Raw genomic sequence first — 21371 nt, forward strand, 5'->3', positions numbered from 1 at the left:
CCCCCTCGGCCCACTCCTTCCGGGGGGCGCATCTTTCCAGCACATTCTTCGCCAGGTGCATCTGGGGTCTGGCTCGCCCAGTCCCCGTCGTTCACTCCATCCTTTAGTCATTCAACAGATGTCAACTGAGCAGCTACCGCGTGCCGGGCTCGGTGCTGGGACTGGGAACAAGACAGGCCACACTCCGTCCCCAGGGAGCTGCACCTGAGCAGCTCTGCTGCCTCTCCCCTCCACGCCCACCTGTCCCCTACCGGGTAGGACCCCTCAGCCACTGCCCCAGAGTCCTGAGCCAGGGGCTGCTGCGGCCGATGGGGTACTGGCTGGAGGTGGAAGCGCGAGGATGGGGACGCTATCTGGGGGGGTAGCAGCAGCGACAGCGACCTCGGTGAACCAGGGGCTCCTGGGTCCCGCAGGCAGCGGTCCCGAACCTTTTCTTTTTTTCGAGTCAGAGTCTGACTCTGTTGCCCGGGCTAGAGTGCCCTGGCGTCAGCCTAGCTCACAGCAACCTCAAACTCCTGGGCTCGAGCAATCCTTCTGCCTCAGCCTCCCAAGTATCTGGGACTACAGGCATGTGCCACCATGCCTGGCTAATATTTCTATATATATTTTAGCTGTCCATATAATTTCTTTCTATTTTTAGTAGAGACAGGGTCTGGCTCTTGCTCAGGCTGGTCTCGAACTCCTGACCTCAAGCGATCCTCCCGCCTCGGCCTCCCAGGGTGCTAGGATTACAGGCGTGAGCCACCGCGCCTGGCCTGAAATATAATTTTTAAAAAAGTTAAAAACCTGTTTCTCAGCATGTGTCAAAGGTTTATTTACCTCAGTGAGGGAACCAGCAAGGTGGCAGGAAAATGGGAAGAAAGAATAAACACTGAAATAAAAGTGCAAAGTAGGATACAAAACTGTTTAGTGGCCTACAGGGCGATACACTGGACAGAAACATTTGCAACCTATCAATCTTTACAAGGTAGCATCTAATTGAACAGCATCTGGACCTTGATTAAAAGTAAAGTAAAAAAGAGTTGCTTCACACAGGGAGTCAGATGACCAGAAGCAGAACTTAGAGAGGGCTTATGGTTATCTTTTTGTCTTATTGTCAAGTTTTGAATAACTTTTTCTAATAAGTCTGCCTCCAACTCTTCCAGTCTCTCTTGCTTTCTATCATCTTTCTCCAAGTCTTTGAAAACTGTCAATTCATCTTACTGTATCTCTAATTTCTGTCCCTTTCTCCCGGCTTGCCTCTGTACTCCTGTCTGTCCCTCTAGTCTTGTGTGTACTTCCTGTCTCTGTGGATCCATTCTACATTTCCCTCTTTGTCTTTGTCTCTCCTTTCATTTTCATCCCTTCCTGATCTCTCTCCCTGTTCCTAACTGTTCTGACACACCTCCCTGGCCCTGATTCTGACCCTCTTTAATGACAGTTGAAATACTCTTTGACTTGGACCTTGTCTGTTTACTTACTTTTACTGTCTCTTCTCACGTCAAGACTCTGCGCTCCCAGTCTGTGGGACCCTCCTTCCTTCTCTCTTCCTCCCTCTCTTTCCCTCCCTTTCTCACTCCCTCTGTCCTGTCTCTGTTTCTGCGTCTCACTGTCTCTGTCCCCTCACTGTCTCTGTCGGGGAGCATCTTTCTGCCCCATTACCCCTCCCCCCCACTCTCTTACTCCTCCTCCTGCTGTGCATTTCGAACACCCGCCGGGTCCCGGGGTTGCCCTGGCGACAACCGGGTCAGGTCACCAAGCTACGGTCAGGGCCGCCCACAGCCCACGATCGCAGGAACGTAATCGCCCTGCGCATGAGTGAACGGAGGTTCCCCGGGTCGACTACATCTCCCGGAAAGCACTGATTCGAGCCTCTCTCCATTTTGCGGTCCGGAAGGTAGCAGAGGGAGGCCCCCCCGCCCCAGCAAGAGGTTGCTACGGAGACGGGGGGCGAAACTGACGGCATCCTAGTGAGGGCTGTGATTGGTGCAGAACCCTGCTAATCCAGGGAAGACCCGTAGAGAATTGAGGAAAACGTGGTGGGGGGCATGCGCGGTCTGGAAGGCGGTACTGCCGTCCGTTGCTTTCGAGGAGCTTGCGCACGTCGACTGGGGCCGGACGCCTGGATTCGAGGCGGGGAGCATGGAAAGAGGCAGCAGGCACTGGGACCTAATCATTGCGACCACCGCTACCCCCAAGGGACGGGAGGAGGCGGGGTAGAAACGAAAGCTAGGGTGGGGGAAGGGTAAGGAGGTGCTAGAGCTGGTTGGTACGCAGAGCGTCCTGGGAGACGTAGTCCATCCTGGGAGGCAGAAGTCGGCGAGTGCGCATGCCCAAGAGCGCGGAGCGGCAAGCTGAGCGCGGAGGTGAGGCCCGGGCAGGCCTCTCGACCGGCAATGCTCGGGTGGGGAATGGGGTGGTGGCTGCGGAGACCGGGAGCGCAGGCCAGGGATCCTGGCAATCCCTGCAGGCTGGTCCTGCGCTGTCGCGCAAGGCTCATCAATCACCACTCGTTGCCACGACAACAGGCTTTGAGAGCTCCGCCCCCCGGTTGCCATGGCGGCACACCCTGGAGCGGAAGTTACCCGCCTAGACTTCTGGGAAGTGTATTTCGGGAACCTTCACGGCGACTCTCGGGCTGGATGACCGAAGTTTCTCCCAGGATTTCAGGTTGACATGGAACCGTGAGGAGTGGAGGTTTGGCCCACGGGATCAGGCGGCCTTCGAAATTGGTTCCACCAATGGGGGGATGACTGCGGTGCCATCCCCTTAATAATCGCCGATTCCTTCACAAAGCCCAGGCTGCAGAAGGAGTTGCCCGAGCGGGGAGGTCAGCCCCACTTGCAGATGGGGAAACAGGTTCACAGAAGCACAGCGACCTGAAAATGGACAGAATCAGGATCTCGGACCTTTCTTGCAGGCTCCTGTTCAACCAGTGGTCTGGGGGGAGGGGGTCTTTGCAGCCCCTTCAGAAGTTCTCTCGTCACTTCCCAGCCCCACCTAAATCACGGAGCTGAGGAATCGGGCCATTGCGTGGTGTGATAAATTGGGATCAGAGGATGGGACTGAGTAGGGAGAAGGTGCTGCCTGAGGGCTGGACCAGCGAGTGGCTTTGCACCAGTTATGAGGGGAGACCAGGTGGGTGAAGCAAGGCTGCCCACTGGAACCAGGATGGAAGGAGTATGATGGTGGGGCCCCAATGAGTGGCCAAATCTAAGACTGGGTTGATAGAGAGTGGATGATGAAGTGAGGAGCTGGCGTTAGGCAGGGGGATAGCAGTGGGGCTAATGCACAGGGCTTAGATGGTATAGATGCCATCAATTTGGTAAAGGGATCGCCACAGGGCAGGGATGAGGTTGCATGTATAGATGACAGGCAGGATTTAGGGAAGAGAGGAGGTGTCTTATAGGCCTAAGAAATAACCTGTGAGGCAGGGTGTGGTGGCTCATGCTTGTAATCCTAGCACTGGGAGGCCAAGGCAGGAGGATCACTTGAGGTCAGGAGTTCTGAGACCAGCCTGAGGAAGAGCAAGACCCTGTCTCTACAAAAATAGAAAAATTAGCCGGGTGTGGTGGTGCATGCTTATAGTCCCAGCTACTTGGGAGGCTGAGGCAGGAGGGTTGCTTGAACACAGGAGTTCAGGGTTGCAGTGAGCTATGAAGATGCCACTGCACTCTAGCCCTGGTGACAGTGTGAGACTCTGTCTCAAAAAAAAAAAAAAAAGAAAGAAAAGAAAAAGACAAAAAAGAAACAGCCTGTGTTGGGAGCAAAAGGGCTACCAGAGACTTCATACAGGCTCACCTAGAGAGGAGGCCGGGGACATGGGTGGTTCAGTGAGGGCTTCCAGCCCCATGAGTCCCTGGGGTATGACCTGAATCTCTGAGCCTCAGTTTTCTCATCTGCTCTCCACATGGGGTAGGTCTGAGGTTTCACCATCACAGCATATAGTAGGTACTCAATAAGCATTCACTGTCACTATCTACTTTTATTGCAGCAGCCTCATCCCATTCCTTTCCTAGGGGCAGACGGTGGCCTCAGAAACGTGACCTGGTATTCCCAATGAGGCCTGCTGTGCTGGGATCCCCAAGCACCACACCCCCAGAAGATGAGGGGCCTGTCATGGTGAAGCTGGAGGACTCTGAGGAGGAGGGTGAAGCTGCCCCATGGGACCCGGGCCCCGAGGCTGCACGCCTGCGCTTCCGGTGCTTTCACTATGAGGAAGCAATAGAACCCCAAGAGGCCTTAGCCCAGCTCCGAGAGCTGTGTCGCCAGTGGCTTCAGCCGGAAGTGCACTCCAAGGAGCAGATGCTGGAGCTGCTGGTCCTGGAGCAGTTCCTGGGCGCACTGCCCCCTGAGATCCAGGCCCGTGTGCAGAGACAGCAGCCAGACAGCCCTGAGGAGGCCGCTGCCCTGGTAGACAGGCTGCGCCGGGAGCTGGGCGGGCCTCGGAGATGGGTGAGTCAGTGGCTCTGAGTGGAGGGTCAGGACTGGCACATTGTCCAGCTCTGCCTCACCCTGGGGGTGCTGTGCTTGGCCAGAAATGCATCTTCCCTCGTGGTACAGAAGTGGCCACCTGCCACGGCAGAGTAGTTCCAAGGTCAGCCTTGCCAGCCCATTCCTGCATCACCTGGAGTCACATGGACATGAGGGCTGCAAGGTAGAGTGAGACAGGGAGGTTAATGGGCAGCCCAGGGTGTCAGCAGCAGGAGAGGGACTTCAGGTGGTCCCTTTGCTCCTTGCTCAGGGCTCAGGGGAAATAGGTCCTTGGAAGACCTAATCAGTAGTTGTTTACCAGGCAGACCCCTGGGGGATGGGTGCCTGTGAACCCCAGGTTGTGTCCAGCCCCCCTCTCTGCTTGAGCCTCTGATGGTGGGGACACCTCCCCAGGTCACAGTCCAGGTGCAAGGCCAAGATGTCCTATCAGAGAAGATGGAGCCCTCCAGCTTCCAGTCTCTACCTCAAAGTGAGCCTCAAACTCCAGAGCCTGGGCCAGAGACGTCCCCTGGGACCATGCAGGGATCACCACTGCTGAGCCTTCAGGTGAAAGAGGAGCCAGAGGTCACAGAGGACCCAGGTGAGGACAAACAGGGTGGGCAGAGCCTGAGGCCTGGTTGGGTAGACCAGAGGGGGCCTGGACTGAGTAGTCTGAAGTCTGCTGGGCCAGGCTTCTGCTAGATGGGAATGGTTTACATGTGCCAGCAGCCCCCACGTGCCACCCAGTTGGGTCTCCCCTGCAGCCTAGCCGGTGTGGTCACTATTCCTTGCACACCAAGCCTGACTGCCACAGCCCTGTTTCCATGACTTTCCCCTAGCATGGAGTGGACTGTTGGAATTTCCTTATGTAGGAGGCATTCACTCCCTGAGAAGGTCCATTGGGGGATATCCACTGGTCTTTGGGGAACAGACAGCAGGCTGCAGTATAGATGGGTGCTACTGAGGGAAGACCCCACAGTGTTGGGGGTATGCCCACCCATTCATGTGCCAGTCATGGTACCTAAATCAGCTGCCCATATTCTGCCATTCCTATGTGGGCCCTTGTACAGCCACCCCTACTAGCCATCCTGTCCCAGGGTTCATGTAGGGCCACAGGGGCACAGACCCAAGCCCACCTCATTCCACTGCAGCTCAGCGCCTGACCTGCCAGTGTACTCTGCTCGACCCAACTCCCAAGCTGGGCCCTAGGCTGCCCTGTGCTGCCCTCCTCAGCCCCAAGCCCATACCCAGGACTCCCCCATACCTGGATGCTAGCACCTGGCACACCACTGAGAAGGGCAGCGGGGTGGGAACTCCCTCAGGCTGCCTGACCCAACCCTTCCTCTCTAGAGCCCCTGGATTTTGGGCCTCTAGCTGCCAGCCAGGAGGCTGCACCCATCCTCCTGCCTGAGGAGGCCCAGGTGAGCCCTGCACAGGCTGTGTCTGCCTCCCTGCCCCAGGAGCTTCAGTGGGTGGGGGTTGAGTAGGTCCCTCCCTGAGCCCAGCCAGGCACAGAGGAGCAGTGACCACTGTGGTTTCAGGGCTGTGGGACAGCGTTGGACCAGGCCTTTCCCCACAGCAAGACTGGGCCTGAATGGCCCTCATGGAGGCAGCACCCTGGGGCCCTGTGGCATGAGGAAACTGGGGGCATCTTCTCCCCAGGTAAGTGAGATGGGGCATGGTGGGGTAGACCCTCTGCATGGACACCACCGCCTCTGCCAACCCAGCTTCTGGCCCTACCCAGGCAGCCCTCTTCCCCTAGCATCCCCAAGCTCCCCTGTTCCCTAGACCATCCCCTACAGTGCTCAGCCTGCTTGAGCATCTCCTGCTTTCCAAACCCAAGCCCACCACTCACCCCACAGCCCCTCTAGCTTTTGCTCCCCACCAAAGTAAAACCTGAGAGTGGGGCCTATGTTCCCCATACCCACATTCTCTACCAGTCTGGCATCTTGGATGGCCCCCAGACTCTGGGCTTGCATTCTGCTGGCCGGGCATTGGAGCAGGGAGGGTCAGGACCTGCAAGGACAGCAGGTTAGTATACAGAGTAGGTGGGCAGGAGGGACCTTGATACAAGATAGGGATCGGGCAAGGACACACCAGGATCCTGCCCAGTCACCCAGACGTCACCAGCCGAGGCCCCCTGACATCTACCTCTCAGCCACTGCCTTGGTCTGCCATCATCCAGGCTCCCCCACACCCCTCATCTTTTGTTCCTCCCTGTTCCCCAGACCCAGGGTCTCCTCTTTCTTGGTTTACTCCCTTGTTTTGGTGGAGCCTCATGTGAGTTCTGGTGTGGGAAGTAAAATGCTGAGATGTCACATATCTGAAACATATTTATCTAACCCTCAACATTAGATTGAAGTTTGCCCAGAAAAGCTGTTTGGACACAGAGTCTCGCTCTGTGGCCCCGGCTAGACTGCAGTGGTGTCATTATAGCTCACTGCAACCTCAAGCTCCTGAGCTCAAGCAATCTTCCTACCTCAGCCATCTGAGTGGCTGGGACTACAGGTGCGCACCCAGTGAATATGGTTTTTTTAGAGACAGGGTCTCACTCTTTCTCAGGCTGGTCTCAAACCCTGACCCCTCAAGTGATTCCCCTGCCTCGGCCTCCCAAAGTGCTAGGATTATAGGTGTGAGCCACCACACCCAGCCAAGAATTCTTTTTATTAACTCAATCACAGATTTTTTTTTTTTTAATCACTGTTGTTGGTGAGCTCTTTCAATTTGAAATTCACATCTCTCAGTTGTGGGAAATTGTCTTGAAATGTTTTCTTGGATTTTCTTTCCCTCCATTGCTCTGTTCTCTGTTTTGGGATGCCTGTTACTTGGCTATTGCCCTCCAGGACAGATCCTCTCATGTTCTTATCTTTTCCTTCCAATTTTCCACTGCTTTGTCCTTCTGCTCTGTTTTCCAGGAAATATTTTTACTTGTGTCTTTCAGACCTTCTGTTGAGATTTTAATTTCTGCTAGCATATTTTTAATTTCCAAAAGTGTTTTCATTCTCTGATTGTTATCTTTTTTCTTTTTTTTTTCTTTTTTTTTTTTTTTTGAGACCGAGTCTCCTCACTCTGTTGCCCTGAGTAGAGTGCCATGGCATTGGCCTAGCTCACAGCAACCTCAAACTCCTGGGCTCAAGCAATCCTCCTGCCTAAGCCTCCCTAGTAGCTTGGACTTGGGAGCGTGCATCATGACACCCGACTAATTTTTTTCTATTTTTATTAGAGATGGGGTCTTGCTCTTGCTCAGGCTGGTCTTGAACTCCTGAGCTCAAGCAATCCTCCTGCTTCAGCCTCCCAGAATGCTAGGATTGCAGGCGTGAGCCACCTCACCCAACCTGATTGTTCATCTTTAAAGCTGTTGTTCTTTCACTTGTAATGCCTTTCCTTATTTCTCTAAGGACAATAACTTTTTTTAAAATTTTTTAATTTCCTTCCACCAGTGTGGTCTCTGTTCCCTACTTGTTGTTGGTTTATGTGTAAGACAGGGGTCCACAAATCTGCCTGGCAGCTCTGAGTAGGTGGGTGAGGATCTTATTCACCGTGACAACACTAACCAGCACTGGGAAGGATGGGGGGAAGCCCATTCCCCAAGGAGGTCCACTTGGGGAACGTGAATGGGTGGCTGGAGTATGAATGGATGCCACTGAAGGATCCATGGGGCAATATGGCTGTGCCATTTGGGGGCATTCCCCACTGTGAGCATCTTCAGGTTCTTCCTCTGAGTCCCACAAGAAGGAACTTTCAGCCTCCTGCCCGCATCCTGTGAGAGAGGCTGATGTCTCAGCACCAAGTGTGACTGTTTAGTTAATTTCCCTGACTTTCTCAGTACAGTCTCCCACCTTCAACACAGCCTTCTGCTAGGATGGGAGAAGAAATCCAGAAATCAGAGCCACAGCAGTGCACGCTATTGGCTCAGAATTCTGTGCAGACAGAGCCCAGAGCAGCAGTCCTGCCCAGCGTCTGCTTCTCAAACTGCCTTTCCTAGCCTGGGTGGTGCCCTGCACCTTCCCCTGCAAGGCCAGAGGTACCTGGTATCTCTAACTCCCAAGTTTTTAGAATCTTCTTTGAAGTAAAATTCTGCCTCCTCTTTGTAGCCAGAGACATCTTTTTAATGTTTTTGTCATGATATTTTAAATAGCTAATACATTCACATGTTAGAAAATTCAAAAGGCACAAGACAGTATAACAGTGGAATGCCTCTCCCCTGCCTGTGCCATGAAGTCCTACTCTCCAACAGCCAACATTACCAGTTTTATGTCTTTCCAGAAAGATTCTGTACATAGAGAAGCAAACACATATACAGATGCATGCTTATTTCCCTTCTATGAAACTCATGTTCCAGGCCAGATGTGGTGGCTCACGCCTGTAATCCTAGTACGCTGGGAGGCCGAGGAGGGAGGATCTCTTGAGCTCAGGAGTTCGGGACCAACCTGAGCAAGAGTGAGACACCATCTCTTCTGAAAATAGTAAAAATTAGCTGGGTGTGGTGGTGCACACCTGTAGTCCCAGCTACTTAATTAAGAGGCTGAGGCAAGAGGATTGCTTGAGCCTGTGGCACTCTAGCCTGGGCAACTGAGTGAGACTGGGTCTCAAAAAAAGAAAAAAAAAAAAAAAACACCCACGTTCCAGCCTGAGCAAGAGTGAGACCCCAAAAATATAAAAATTAGCCAGGCATTGTGCTGCCAGCCTGTAGTCCCAGCTACTCAGGAGGCTGAGGCAAGAGGATCACGTGAGCCCAGGAGTTGGAGGTTACAATGAGCTACAATAATGCTACTGCACTCTACCCAGGGCAACAGAGTAAGACTGTCTCAAAAAATTTAAAAACAAAAAAATGTGGATACTTAATCTCCACCCTATTCCACACCTGACATTTTTCTTGCATCTTCCCACTTTTGATACACAGCAGTGAGGGCCTAGGTCTTTGGGATCGCTGCTTAGAGCCCCATTCTGGCTTACTGTGGACACACCACTGTTCATCGATCCAGGTTCCTACTGACATTCTTTTGGGTTGTTTCTCAGTGATGCACTGAGAATTCTTTTAACGTGGGTCATTCAGCACAAGGAGGAACACAGCTGTTGAAGAAATACCTAGAAGTGGAATTACTGGGTCCAAGTGCAGGATATTTGCTGTTTTGATAGATTTTGCCACACTGGTTTCCCATTTATGCTTACCAGCAATGCATAGGAACACTTGGGTCCCTGCAGTGATGGTGTGGAAAATGGCAGATGAATTCAGCCCTAATGTGGATTTTTCTTACTAGGAGGAAACTGAGCACATTTTATGGGATTTAAGCATTAGTTACATTTCCTTTCCTGTTCACATCCTTTGCCCTTGCATCTGTCAGGTTATTGGTCTTTCTTTTTAATTTATTGAAGCTCTTTACTTAGAAGGTTAATTAACCCTTTGCCTCTGGAGAGTCTTTCAGTTTGTCATTTGTCTTTTGACTCTGAGGTGGTTTTTGCTGATTTCCTTTGATACATTCTAATATATCTGACTTTTCTTCGGCAGCTTATGGATTTTCTGTCACCCACTAAAGCCCTCACTACTCTCTCAGTCTTCTTGATTTAACCTCCTACAGGTTTCCTCTTTGACCAAGCACTGCCTCTCAGTTGCAGTTGCTGACGCCTCCTCCCTCACCCAGCCCCTAATGCTAGAATGCTCATGGTGTGCCCAGGACCCACTTCTCTCCTCTGTAGACACCTACCCTTGTTGATCACAGGCAGGCCCAGGGCTCCATTTGCCATATATATGCCATAGAGCCCTTGTTTGCACTTCCCAGCAGCCTGAATGAAATATCTGTTTATCAAATGCCCTACAGACATCTCAAGCAAGGTACATCCCAAACCCAGAACAAAGTCCAGGAGCTTACATTCCCTGCCCTTACCAATCCCTTTCTCCAGCCTCCCTCAGGCCCACCCACTTCTTTGCATTGCATAGACCATCATTGCCCACCTAGACAGTGCAGGGCTGTCTGTCCCTACTATTGCCCTATAGCTCTTCCAGAAAGAGGTGATTTTTTCTAACTCATATAAGACCCAGAGCACTTCTTTTCTTTTTTTAATGTCCCCTAAAATCCATATGCTGGTAGAGAGCTTTTACTCACACAGCCCAGTCTTCCTCTTTATGCGAGGCTCTGCCCCACTGTCACCTCCTCACGGAAGCCTGCACAGACAGAATCCCTGCCCCAGCTCCTGTCACCTCTCTCTGCCTCGTTGGTCAGTTTCCATGTCCCTAGGGCTGAAGTGGGTCTGGGCACAGTGGATAATCTTGTCATGAATGAGTGGGTCCCCTTTTGTACACAGGGTTTGTGCTCCAGATGAACAGCGTCTCCACAGGCCCAGGTACTGTGAGCCCTCCCCTTCACGTCTCCTGGGACACTGGCATGGCAGGTCTCTCAGGTCGGACACAGTCACCCTCTCACGAAGGTGGCTTTGTGCATGCACTCCTGTTCCCCAGCGACCGGAGCACTGAACAGGACCCCATGGACGAGGATTCCTGCCGGGGTGTGGGGCCCACACTGGTCACCACCACCGCCCGTTGGCGCAGCCCCAGGGGCCGAAACCGGGGCCGGGGCCGCCCGACCACCGGGGCAGGGACAGTTCGGGGCGGCCGTTGTGATGTGTGTGGCAAGGTGTTCAGCCAACGCAGCAACCTGCTGCGACACCAGAAGATCCACACGGGTGAACGACCATTTGTGTGCAGCGAGTGCGGCCGCAGCTTCAGCCGCAGCTCACACCTGCTACGCCACCAGCTCACGCACACTGAGGAGCGGCCTTTTGTGTGCAGCGACTGTGGCCAGGGCTTTGTGCGCAGCGCGCGCCTGGAGGAGCACCGGCGTGTGCACACAGGTGAGCAGCCCTTTCGTTGCTCAGAGTGCGGCCAGAGCTTCAGGCAGCGTTCCAACCTGCTGCAGCACCAGCGTATCCACGGAGACCCGCCGCCGGGCCCTGGCTCTGTGCTCCCTGCCCTTTCTGGGGCGCCGGAGCCCCCAGGTCCCTTTCCGTGCAGCGAGTGCTGCGAGAGCTTCACACGGCGTGCTGTGCTGCTGGAGCATCAGGCGGTGCACACAGGCGACAAGTCCTTCGGCTGCGTGGAGTGCGGCGAGCGCTTTGGCCGCCGCTCGGTGCTGCTGCAGCACCGGCGCGTGCACAGCGGTGAACGGCCCTTCGCCTGCACCGAGTGCGGCCAGAGCTTTCGGCAGCGCTCCAACCTCACGCAGCACCGGCGCATCCACACGGGCGAGCGGCCCTTCGCCTGCGCGGAGTGCGGCAAGGCCTTCCGTCAGCGGCCCACACTCACGCAGCACCTGCGCGTGCACACGGGCGAGAAGCCCTTTGCGTGCCCCGAGTGCGGCCAGCGCTTCAGCCAGCGCCTCAAGCTCACGCGCCATCAGAGGACACACACGGGCGAGAAGCCCTATCATTGCGGTGAGTGCGGCCTGGGCTTCACGCAGGTATCGCGGCTCACGGAGCACCAGCGTATCCACACGGGCGAACGGCCCTTCGCCTGCCCTGAGTGCGGCCAGAGCTTCCGGCAGCACGCCAACCTCACCCAACACCGGCGCATCCACACGGGCGAGCGGCCCTACGCATGTCCCGAGTGTGGCAAGGCCTTCCGCCAGCGGCCCACACTCACCCAGCACCTGCGCACCCACCGGCGAGAGAAGCCCTTTGCCTGCCAGGACTGCGGCCGCCGCTTCCACCAGAGCACCAAGCTCATCCAGCACCAGCGCATGCACAGCGCGGAGTAGTTCCAGCCAGCACACACTGTGTCCACCTTGGTCAGAACACCTGCCTTACAGGGTTTTGGGGAGGCCAGTGATTGCATAGGTACAAGCAGGCCCACCCAGGGCCTGGTCCCCAGTAGGTGCTCAATAAACAGTAGATGGAAAACTGGGTCTCCACCCACATGGTCCCTCCCCACCTTCACGGTCCCTGTCCACCCACTCTATCCACTATGCTGTACTGGGGTGTTCCCTCTGCACCCAAGTGGTTTCTGTGAGGGCCATGTCGCTGCCCCAACATCCCCTTGTCCCCGCAGAGGTGGCTTCTGGCAGCACCTGCTCCCATGTGTTGCACGGTCCTTGTACCATGTCTCTGGCTTACACCGAAGTCATGGCCCAGCAACAGGTAGCGCAGAGCAGCCCCACTTCAGCTCTCTCTGGGCAGCACACCTCAGTTTCCCAAATCCAGAAAGGAGGAAGTGCTCTCTGTGAGCACCTGCCAGGAGACCACATGTGCATAGCATGGTGCCATGCCTGATCATCAATCAGGGTCCAGTCAAGAGACAGAGCCATAGCAGGTGTTTTGACAGCGCTTCTACATAGGTGTTAGGTGATTGACGGGTGACTGAAAAGGGTATAAGTCAAGCTGTCATGGAGGTGGGAAAGGTGAGAACTGCAAGGAGCAGCTAGACTCCCCAGGGCTAGAGGAACAAAGGGAAGCATAGGAACTTAGACTCCAATGAGTTTCCCATGGAGCTGAAACTCAGGGCCTTGAGAAGGACGAGGTTGCTGCCAGGCTGGTCCTGGGGTCTCTTACCTGGCAGGGAAGCCCTGTGGGCCTGGGACCCAGAGCTCTAAGGATGGGATACTGTAGCTGGTGCTGGGGTCACTGGGCTCAAAGGAAGGTGCCTCAGGGGTCTAGGATGAGACTCCTGAGGAGGGTGTGCTGGTATGGGTGTCTCTGAGGGGCACAGAGTCTGATTCTGGGAGGTTATATAAAAACTGCTGCTGCTGGAACGACCTTCTGCCCTAGTCCTTTCTCCCTTCCCAACCCCACTTCCACTCTGTCCCTAACAGAGCTGCAGGTAAAGAGGACTGTATTTATGAAATCTCTGCCCTGCACATTGATGCCTAGGTGGACAGGTCTGGAGCCCAGCCTTTATTGGGCGACATCCCACAGGATCCTCCCTTGACACTGAGGCCACCACCTGGGGCTTCTGAGGGGTTGGGAGAACACTCAGTCCCCAGGGCGATTACCAGCCTGTTAAGCCACCAAGTTTTCCACCATGCTCCAAGTCAGCACTGACAAAACCACCTTTTCCACCCCCAGCTCAGCTATCCAGTCACCCTATCAGCACCCTACCCCTCCTTGCAATGGTCATAAGTGGCCAAGGATTTCTCCCCATCAACAGGAGTAGCTGCTGGCGAGTTGGTACTTGGGGCTCTCTCTCAGCACTCTGATAGCTGGGAGCCCAGGAACCCACTTGGACCCTCCAGCTCCCAGGTTTGTGAGTGGCACTGTGCCTGGCCTGTGACACCTGTGACCTGCACACCCCCTCCTGTCATGTCTGTCCCCAGGACTATGGGCCAAGCCAACTCCCAGGAGAGGACTTGGACTGGCCAAATTCTCCCCGGCTAACTAAGATCATCAGGTGCAGCAGAAGTAGCAAATTGGCACCTTGTGAGCCAAATCTTGCCTGCAGGTATCTTTGTAAAATTCTTGTACACCTAAGAAACCATTTCCTAGGTTGAAAAACTGGAAGGTTTTACCTGGAAATTCAGATTTTCCAACTTTCCTGTTCCCACGTGTTTAGAACCAACAGGTGCTGAGACTGTAGAAGCCTGCAGATGCAACCCCAGCCGGTCTGGAATGGCCCTGTGCACAGCCCCAGGAGGGCTCCCCAACACTGAGTGGTCTCCATAAGGAGTGCATTCAGCAGCAAGTCACAGGAAACACAGCTGACAGTAGCTTGTGTGAAAGTGGACAGATGCTGGCAGCACAGGCTCGGCATGCTGCAGACTTCAGGGCAGCATCTCCAGGACCCTGCACCACTGCCTTTTTTGACATGGCCATCTTCTATTTCCATCCCATTGACCAAGCCCCTGACATAGCCCTGCATCCATCCTAGTGGGTTCCTTGAGTGAGGCAACACAGGATGAAAGAGAGTGCCAATGAAGGGGTCTATATGCAGCAGGGTCCAGCTTAAGTCCTGAACCCCAGTCAAGGTCTCACCTCTGGGCAGGTGTCAGGCTAGCCTTGGCCTGGGCATTTCCAGGAATAGGGACTTGAAGCCTTGTGTCCAAGCTTCTTCCAGGGGTGTAGCTGGACTTTCCCCTCCTATATCAAGTTACCCTGACCCCCAAGACTGGGGCCTTGGCCTCAGGAAAAGCAGACAAACCAGCTTGGGCTAGAGGCCACTCCTGGGTAAGGATCTGCAGAATCAGAGGTGTGGTGACTGGGCCCATCAGTAGCCAACTACTACCATACTATCAGCAGGGCTGAGAGCCTGCACAGAATGATCACTTGGCCCCACACAGCCATAGCCATGAGAGGAATTCCAGGAAGGAACCACCAAGGCCCTGGTCAGCTGGAGCAGCTATAACAATGTGCCCAGCCAGCCTCTCCCTGGATGGTCTGTACCTCAGGCCATATTGTTTGCTCCCAAGTTAAGCACCCCTCCCCACAATGCTACATCCATCTGGTTATTCTTACCCCAACCCCAGCCTCCTTAATTCTACCTACTCACCTTCTAATTCCAGCCTCCCATCTCTGGCCTGGTGGAGCACAGCACCTACCTTCAGCCCCCCTTCTCTGACTGCTTCAGCCCCCTCCTCTCCAAAATAGACCCTGTCTTTCCAGTGTCAGGTCCCAGAAGCTACGCTAACACCCACAGCCCTCTGAGGCACTGGCCTTGGCTTCCCTCAAAGACTTTGCATATACCAAGCCCTGTGTTGCCTTCCCATAGGCAGCAGGGCCAGGGGCTACAGGCACTCGCCTCCCAAGCCACCCAACTCCAATGCTCCCCCACCACTTGGGCAGCTGTGAGGGTGACAAGGAAGATACAGCTGTACGACATCCAACCCAGCACCCAGCTTCAATTTGGCCATCCCCTCCTCCCTGGTCTGGATTCCACCACCCCCTTCTTCCTAGCATGTTGTTGCATGGTTCATGGTCTTCCCCACTGGATGGTAAGCCATAAGGATGGAGAACACACAAGTCCAGCTTTGGCTAGTCCAAGATCACATCTCTGGGGGACCAATGCCCAATTCCTACATGGATCTTCACCAGATGGACCTCAGCAGTTGACCTGAGGATGGACACATGGACCAGGCTGGCCAAGAGGAAGTACCCTGAGACCGGATGGAAACAGCAGGAGGGTCATTGACTGCCATATGGAGATGGCCTGCATGAAAATAATCAGCATGGAGCAGGGTGGCTGAGAAGAAAGAGCAGGGAAAGAGAAAGAGAGGGAGACTCAGTCTGCAGGGGTTCTCTGAGTCCCGGAACCAACCATGTGTGAAGCCTGAGGAAGGTGGGACGATTGAAGTTATGTTGGCCCCAAATCCAAGCTGTTTGAGCCTTCTGAGCCCCTTTCCTCACCCCAGACATCTCCAGTACTCAGCTTTCAGGGGTAAAGACAAGAAAGGATGCTGGGGGTATGAAGCTGGGACAACAATAGGGCTGAAGGAGGAAGGGGACTCCTTAAGGGACAGGAGAGGAGGCTCAAGACAGCTGAGATGCAACACTGAACACAGAAGGGCCCAAAGGAGGAGTAACAGAGAGACAAGGCAGGCATCAGTCCACGGGGCCAAAAGCTGCCAAGGGTACCCGGGCATGCACAAGGCAGGGCCTCCGAGGCTGCGGCCGAGACGGACGCCAGACCAAGATCTGAACAGGTAAAGGCGACTCTCCTAAGGTGAAAATGGGATCGGGGCAGGTCCGAGGAGGTGCTGGAGGTGAGGGGATGAACCCGACTCCGGCGAGGTGAGGACAGAGGACAGATGAAAGGTGGATGCCAGTCTGGGTCCTGAGTAGGTGCTGGGGATGAAAGAGCTTCAGGACGAGTCAGCCAAGGTGACGACTGCGGACCCAGATGGCGGAGAAGGGCCCAAGAGCACACAAGCCTGACCCCACTACGGCGCCGACCGGACCGTCGAGACCACGTCTCCCACAATGCTCTGGGCGGCGACGGCGCGCCGCCACGGTGAAGGGAGGGGATGTGCCCGGGGAGCCGCGTTCGGACGCGTCAGGGCTGAGCTGTGGAGTGTGACACCCGCCGCTCACTAGCTTGATGACTTTGGTGGGGATGGGCGGAAGTCGCTGCCCCGCGGGGCGCCGTTCCCTCCAGCCCTCCGAGGCATGCTGAGCTATGATTGGATGGAGGGCTGACCCCGCCCACATCCCCACTCTGTCAGCCGCGGAAACGCAGAGGCTGCATGCAGTGTGTCTTCGCTGGAACCCGGGACCGCTCCAAGAGCAGGCCCGCTTGGCACTTTCGTCCAGTTCCCCAAGTGTTCCCAACCTCGGGCAGGATTTCCCCTACACCCCTGTTAACCTCCACAGTGCTTACCACTCTCTGACATAATACACATTTTGCTTACCTTAATCAGAATCTCCACGAGCGGGTATATTTGGGTTTGTGATGGACACTGAGGGTGCTCAACCCCTCACCCTCTGGGCAACGCCCCTGGCTTCCCACAGGTTCTGCCCTGAGGCTATCATTAGCCTTTGTCTGAGGCCTACAGGGTTAAAGACCTTGTCTGCCCACCCCCGCCGCGCTGTGCACGGGTACAACATAGAACGGACGGACCTCGAGCAAAGCGTCCGCATCTGCCCCACTCAAAGATGGCGGCCAAAGCCATTTCCTGCCGGGTCCGGCAAGCGCCCCCGGAAGTGACCATAAGACAACCCAATCGTCATCTTCACGAACGGAAATACCCGAGTACCGCCGAAGGAGCCCGAACTCCAAACCCCATTGCCAAGCAAGGCGGGTTTGCGGCGACTGCGCAGACGCAAAACGCAGGCGGCGGAAATATCCGAAGCGGCGGGGCGCCCGAGGCCGTTGCCGACCTCCGCGCCGAAGCAGCTGGTGCCGCAGAAGCCGAGCCTCCTCTAGTACGCGGCCGCCGCTAGCGCAGCCGCCGCCTCATCCTTCCCCACTGAGCCGCAGACCCTCGGGGAGGAACTGATTGAGCAGGCGAGCGGCGTGGCCCAAGAAACGCAGCTGGGCCTGAGGAGACCAGAGCGGGCGAGGGGGCGGAGGGAGCGGCCGGGGAAGGTAGGGGCGGGGCCTAGCAGGCCCGAGAACAGCCGAGTTCGTCCGAGGGCCGCCGAGCGACCCCGAGGCGCTGGGCCAGGCCGGAGCCGGACTACGGGAGCCGAGGCGGGCCGCGCGGTGGGCGCGGGGCGGAGCGGCGCGGCAGGCCGGGCGGGCGGCAGCAGCAGCAGCAGCAGCAGCGGAGGAGGCCGCGGCGGCGGGTCAGAGGAGCGGAGGCAACGCAGGCGGCGGCGGGGGGCCGGGTGGCCGGGGTCCCTGGCCCCGCGGCGGCGGCAGCGGCGGCGGCGGCAGGATGATCAAGCTGTTCTCGCTGAAGCAGCAGAAGAAGGAGGAGGAGTCGGCGGGCGGCACCAAGGGCAGCAGCAAGAAGGCGTCGGCGGCGCAGCTGCGGATCCAGAAGGGTAGGGGGTCAGGGGATGGGGTTTGGGGATCGGAGGTCGGAGGTCAGAGCCTGTGAAGGGAGGATGTGGGAGTCAGAAGTGGGGTAATGCGATCACTGAGAGTCAGAAATGGAGAGCTGCGAGTGTGAGGGGTTGGAAGTCAGAGTTTAAGGGTTGGAGTATTGGGGCAATCAGGGGTTGGGTAATGTAGTCACGGGGAGGGGTCAGAGATGAGGGCCCAGTATGGAGGATTTGGCGTCTGGTCCTAAGGACCCAGGATCTCAGGGTCAGGCAGTGGAGTGGGGCTCCGGGGACTGGAAAGTCTGGGGGTCAGATGGGAACCTGGGTTTGGGGGGACAGGCTGAGAAGAGAGGGATAGTGAGGGCTGGGATTGGAGATATGAATGGGTGAGGATGTAATGTGTTATATGCCTGGGTCTCTGGGAACCTCAGAGTCAGATGGGTAGAGTAGGTTAGGGGCCCAAGACTCATGGGTCTGGAGGTCACAGCAATTTGGGGCTTGGGGTGATAGGTGGAGTAGGGAAGGGATAGTGGTTGCCAGGGATTGGAGATAGGGATGAGGGAGAATTTAGGCTGTCGAGCTGGTAATCTCAGAGTCAGGCGGAGTAGGGAATAGTGGGGTGGGGGGACCAGGGACTTGAGAGTGTAGGGGTCAGATGAGAACCTGGGTTTGGGAGACAGGCAAAGAAGAGGGAAAATGGATACTAGGGATTGGTGTAAGAGGATGATTTAGGATATGGAGGGAACAGGATCCTCGAGTTTGGGTGGATAGGTAGATATTGGAGAGTGGAGGTCATGGTTGGGAGCCTGAGGTTTGGGGTGGTCAGAGGCTGTTGGAGGTCACGGGTTTGGGGGCCACGTGGGAATGGGGGCCCTTGGGACCTGGGTTGGGGGGACTTGGGGCTGTGGATTCAGAAAAGTTGGAGTTTACTGTAGGCCAGGAGCTGGGACACACAGCTGGAATTGAACATGTGTGTTTGGGATATGCTGTGTTTCCAGAAGAGCCCACCTGGAGACTGGGGAGTGGGAGAGGGTTGGCGATGTGGAGCAGAGGCCCGGGGTCCAGGAGTAGGCCACAGAGGCTCTGCAAATGCCTGCCCTAAGTACTCTCTCTTTTTTGGGGGGTGGGGGTACAGAGTGTCTGTTGCTGGGGCCTGGAATGCAATGCTACCATCATAGCTCACTGTAGCCTCCAACTCCTGAGCTCAAGCAATCCTCCTGCCTCAGCCTCCCAAGTAGCTGGGAGTACAGGCATGTACCACCACACCTAATTTTTTTTTTTTTTTTTTGTAGAGACAGCAGAGTCTCGTTATTGCCTAAACTGGTTTCGAACTCCTGGCCTCAAGCAGTCCTCCCACCTTGGCCTCCCAAACTGCTAGGATTACAGCCATGAGCCACTGCACCTGGCCTCTTTCTCACTTTCTTCCTCTCCCTCTTTCTGTCCCCCTTCTTTGCTGCCCAAACCCAGATATAAACGAGCTGAACCTGCCTAAGACGTGTGATATCAGCTTTTCAGACCCAGACGACCTCCTCAACTTCAAGCTGGTCATTTGTCCTGATGAGGTGAGGGCCCACAAGGCTGGACTCCAAGGAGCAGACCAAGGATAGCCCCACCAAGGGGACGGAGAGCTGGTTTGCCCATCAGGCCCTGTGGGATGGGCCCCTAACACCTTCTTTTCTCCCCTCCCCTTCCAGGGCTTCTACAAGAGCGGCAAGTTTGTGTTCAGTTTTAAGGTGAGTCCCAGCTGCCCAGGGGTGGCTCCCTGGACTGACAAGGCAGCAGCTGAGGCCCTGCCAGGTACCTACTCACCTCCCCTCTTTTTCCTGGAGCCAGGTGGGCCAGGGCTACCCGCATGACCCCCCCAAGGTGAAGTGTGAGACGATGGTGTATCACCCCAACATTGACCTCGAGGGCAACGTCTGCCTCAACATCCTCAGGTGAGGGCACTGGCCCTCTACTGCCCTCCCCATCCCTGCCTACCAGGCCCCTTTTATGGCCTAGTGGTCATTGCCCCTTTCTGGTCTGTGTCCTTTCATTTCCAAGTCGTCGTCTTCATGGCCTGACCTTGCCTGGCCTGACCTCTATGCCCTCCACCTCAGCTTCTTATATCCTCACTGTCCTGTGCCCTGGGCCTGACCTGTCCAGTACCAGCAGGGCCTGTAGCAACCTCCCAGTCACCAGCCCCTGACCCTGATGCTCTTTGCCCACAGAGAGGACTGGAAGCCAGTCCTTACGATAAACTCCATAATTTATGGCCTGCAGTATCTCTTTTTGGTGAGTAGGAGGGGGTGGTTGGGGCTTGGAGGTGGGTGGTTGGCCTTCTGCCCCTCTGGCCTGTTGACCCCCACCTGTACTGGCTATAGGAGCCCAACCCTGAGGACCCACTGAACAAGGAGGCTGCCGAGGTCCTGCAGAACAACCGGCGGCTCTTTGAGCAGAATGTGCAGCGCTCCATGCGGGGTGGCTACATCGGCTCCACCTACTTCGAGCGCTGCCTGAAATAGGGTTGGCGCATACCCACCCCTGCCAGGGCCACCAGCCCCAGCATCCCCTGCAAATATTTATTGGGGGCCACGGGTGGGGGGTGGGGAAGGCGGCCGGTGGGGGAATCCCCTGCCTTGGCCTTGTCTCCCCTCCCTGCCACCTGTCCCTAGTTGTTTTTTTTTTAACCACCATGTGATTAAGGTCGGCGCTGCCTCCCGCGACCCACTCACTCAGCGATGGGAAATGAATTGGCTTGTCCAGCCCCCCCTCCCCACTGGGCTGTCTAGCCCCCACTCTGGGCTGTGGGATGGGTAGGCAAGGGGTGTGGGTAGCTGGGCCCGGGCAACCCACCCCTCCACCACTGGAGGTCCCACCAGGCTATTAAAGGGGAATGTTACTGCATGGCCTCTGCTTCTTCCTTCTGTGGGGTGGGAGGGGAAGTTGAGGTCCACCAGGGGCTCCAGAAGCAGGGGTGGTGGAAGGTGTGTGGTCACAGGTGGCATTGGGGCATCGTGCAACAGGCTGTCCAGTGCCTGGGGCAGCCCTGGGGATGATGGGGATACCAGGCCTGAGCCTCAGGTAGGGTGGAATGAAGCCCACTCTGGGACGAGGAGCGAGGACAGGATGCAGTGACCACTGACGTCCTTCCCAATAAGCCAGCATAGGGGAAAAGTACGCACCATTTCCAGCTTTGCCCCTTTTTGGCATGAGGGAGCCAACCAAAGTGGAGGAGGCAGTTCCTGCCTGGCACTCTCTGAAGCCTCAGAAGTCAGAGCACCACAGATGATCTAGGCTCTCACATGTATGTGGGATCTACGGGGTGACTGGGCGGAAGGCGCCCAAAGGTACACCACCCTTGTCCGGGATCCGAATCAGGGTCTGCATCGGGTCACTCGGGTGGGACTCAGCGTAGAACACCTTCGGACCTTCCGTAGAGAAACCTAAGCTGGTGCGCATGCGCTCGGACGCCGGCCTGCTCCAGGGCGCATGCGTGCGCGGGTTCTGCCGCCTCCCAGCGTTCCGGGTGTGAG

The 21371-nt window shown here is 56.0% G+C and overlaps 2 protein-coding genes and 1 long non-coding RNA gene across 9 annotated transcripts; 2 read left to right on the top strand and 1 right to left on the bottom strand.

Annotated features, from left to right (window-relative positions):
* Nucleotides 1–789: 789 nt before the first annotated feature.
* LOC123624762 lies at nucleotides 790–3443 on the bottom strand. Its single transcript, XR_006730201.1, has 2 exons — nucleotides 3403–3443; nucleotides 790–2858 (listed from the first exon to the last, which is right to left on the bottom strand). It is a non-coding gene; the product is annotated as an uncharacterized LOC123624762 (long non-coding RNA).
* Nucleotides 1726–12356, top strand: MZF1 (myeloid zinc finger 1). 7 transcript variants are annotated; one of them, XM_045532887.1, is made up of 7 exons: nucleotides 1726–2345; nucleotides 2450–3117; nucleotides 3999–4434; nucleotides 4867–5053; nucleotides 5803–5873; nucleotides 5994–6114; nucleotides 10756–12356. In XM_045532887.1, exons 3-7 carry the CDS (start codon nucleotides 4039–4041, stop codon nucleotides 12201–12203), a joined length of 2223 nt encoding a protein of 740 aa, XP_045388843.1. In that variant the 5' UTR covers nucleotides 1726–2345; nucleotides 2450–3117; nucleotides 3999–4038; the 3' UTR covers nucleotides 12204–12356. The 7 variants fall into 7 exon arrangements, with proteins under 7 accessions (XP_045388843.1, XP_045388844.1, XP_045388839.1 ...); XM_045532888.1 differs by having other exon boundaries at nucleotides 2508–3117; XM_045532883.1 differs by having other exon boundaries at nucleotides 1726–3117.
* Nucleotides 12357–17205: 4849 nt separating this feature from the next.
* UBE2M (ubiquitin conjugating enzyme E2 M) lies at nucleotides 17206–20742 on the top strand. The gene is made up of 6 exons (XM_045532897.1): nucleotides 17206–17856; nucleotides 19324–19418; nucleotides 19551–19589; nucleotides 19690–19793; nucleotides 20067–20130; nucleotides 20220–20742. Exons 1-6 carry the CDS (start codon nucleotides 17748–17750, stop codon nucleotides 20358–20360), a joined length of 552 nt encoding a protein of 183 aa, XP_045388853.1. The 5' UTR covers nucleotides 17206–17747; the 3' UTR covers nucleotides 20361–20742.
* The last annotated feature ends 629 nt before the right edge of the window (nucleotides 20743–21371 follow it).

Source organism: Lemur catta, chromosome 19 (assembly GCF_020740605.2).
Source record: "Lemur catta isolate mLemCat1 chromosome 19, mLemCat1.pri, whole genome shotgun sequence".
Classification (NCBI taxonomy): domain Eukaryota; kingdom Metazoa; phylum Chordata; class Mammalia; order Primates; family Lemuridae; genus Lemur; species Lemur catta.

What these genes read in the sequence shown, in the direction of transcription:
- MZF1 (XM_045532883.1), top strand. Translation starts at nt 4,039, where the DNA reads ATGAGGCCTGCTGTGCTGGGATCCCCAAGCACCACACCCCCAGAAGAT. An exon ending in TGGGCGGGCCTCGGAGATGG is followed by an intron (nt 4,435 to 4,866) that starts GTGAGTCAGTGG and finishes ACACCTCCCCAG; the next exon opens with GTCACAGTCCAGGTGCAAGG. An exon ending in AGAGGTCACAGAGGACCCAG is followed by an intron (nt 5,054 to 5,802) that starts GTGAGGACAAAC and finishes CTTCCTCTCTAG; the next exon opens with AGCCCCTGGATTTTGGGCCT.
- UBE2M (XM_045532897.1), top strand. Translation starts at nt 17,748, where the DNA reads ATGATCAAGCTGTTCTCGCTGAAGCAGCAGAAGAAGGAGGAGGAGTCG. An exon ending in GCAGCTGCGGATCCAGAAGG is followed by an intron (nt 17,857 to 19,323) that starts GTAGGGGGTCAG and finishes GCCCAAACCCAG; the next exon opens with ATATAAACGAGCTGAACCTG. An exon ending in GTCTGCCTCAACATCCTCAG is followed by an intron (nt 19,794 to 20,066) that starts GTGAGGGCACTG and finishes CTTTGCCCACAG; the next exon opens with AGAGGACTGGAAGCCAGTCC.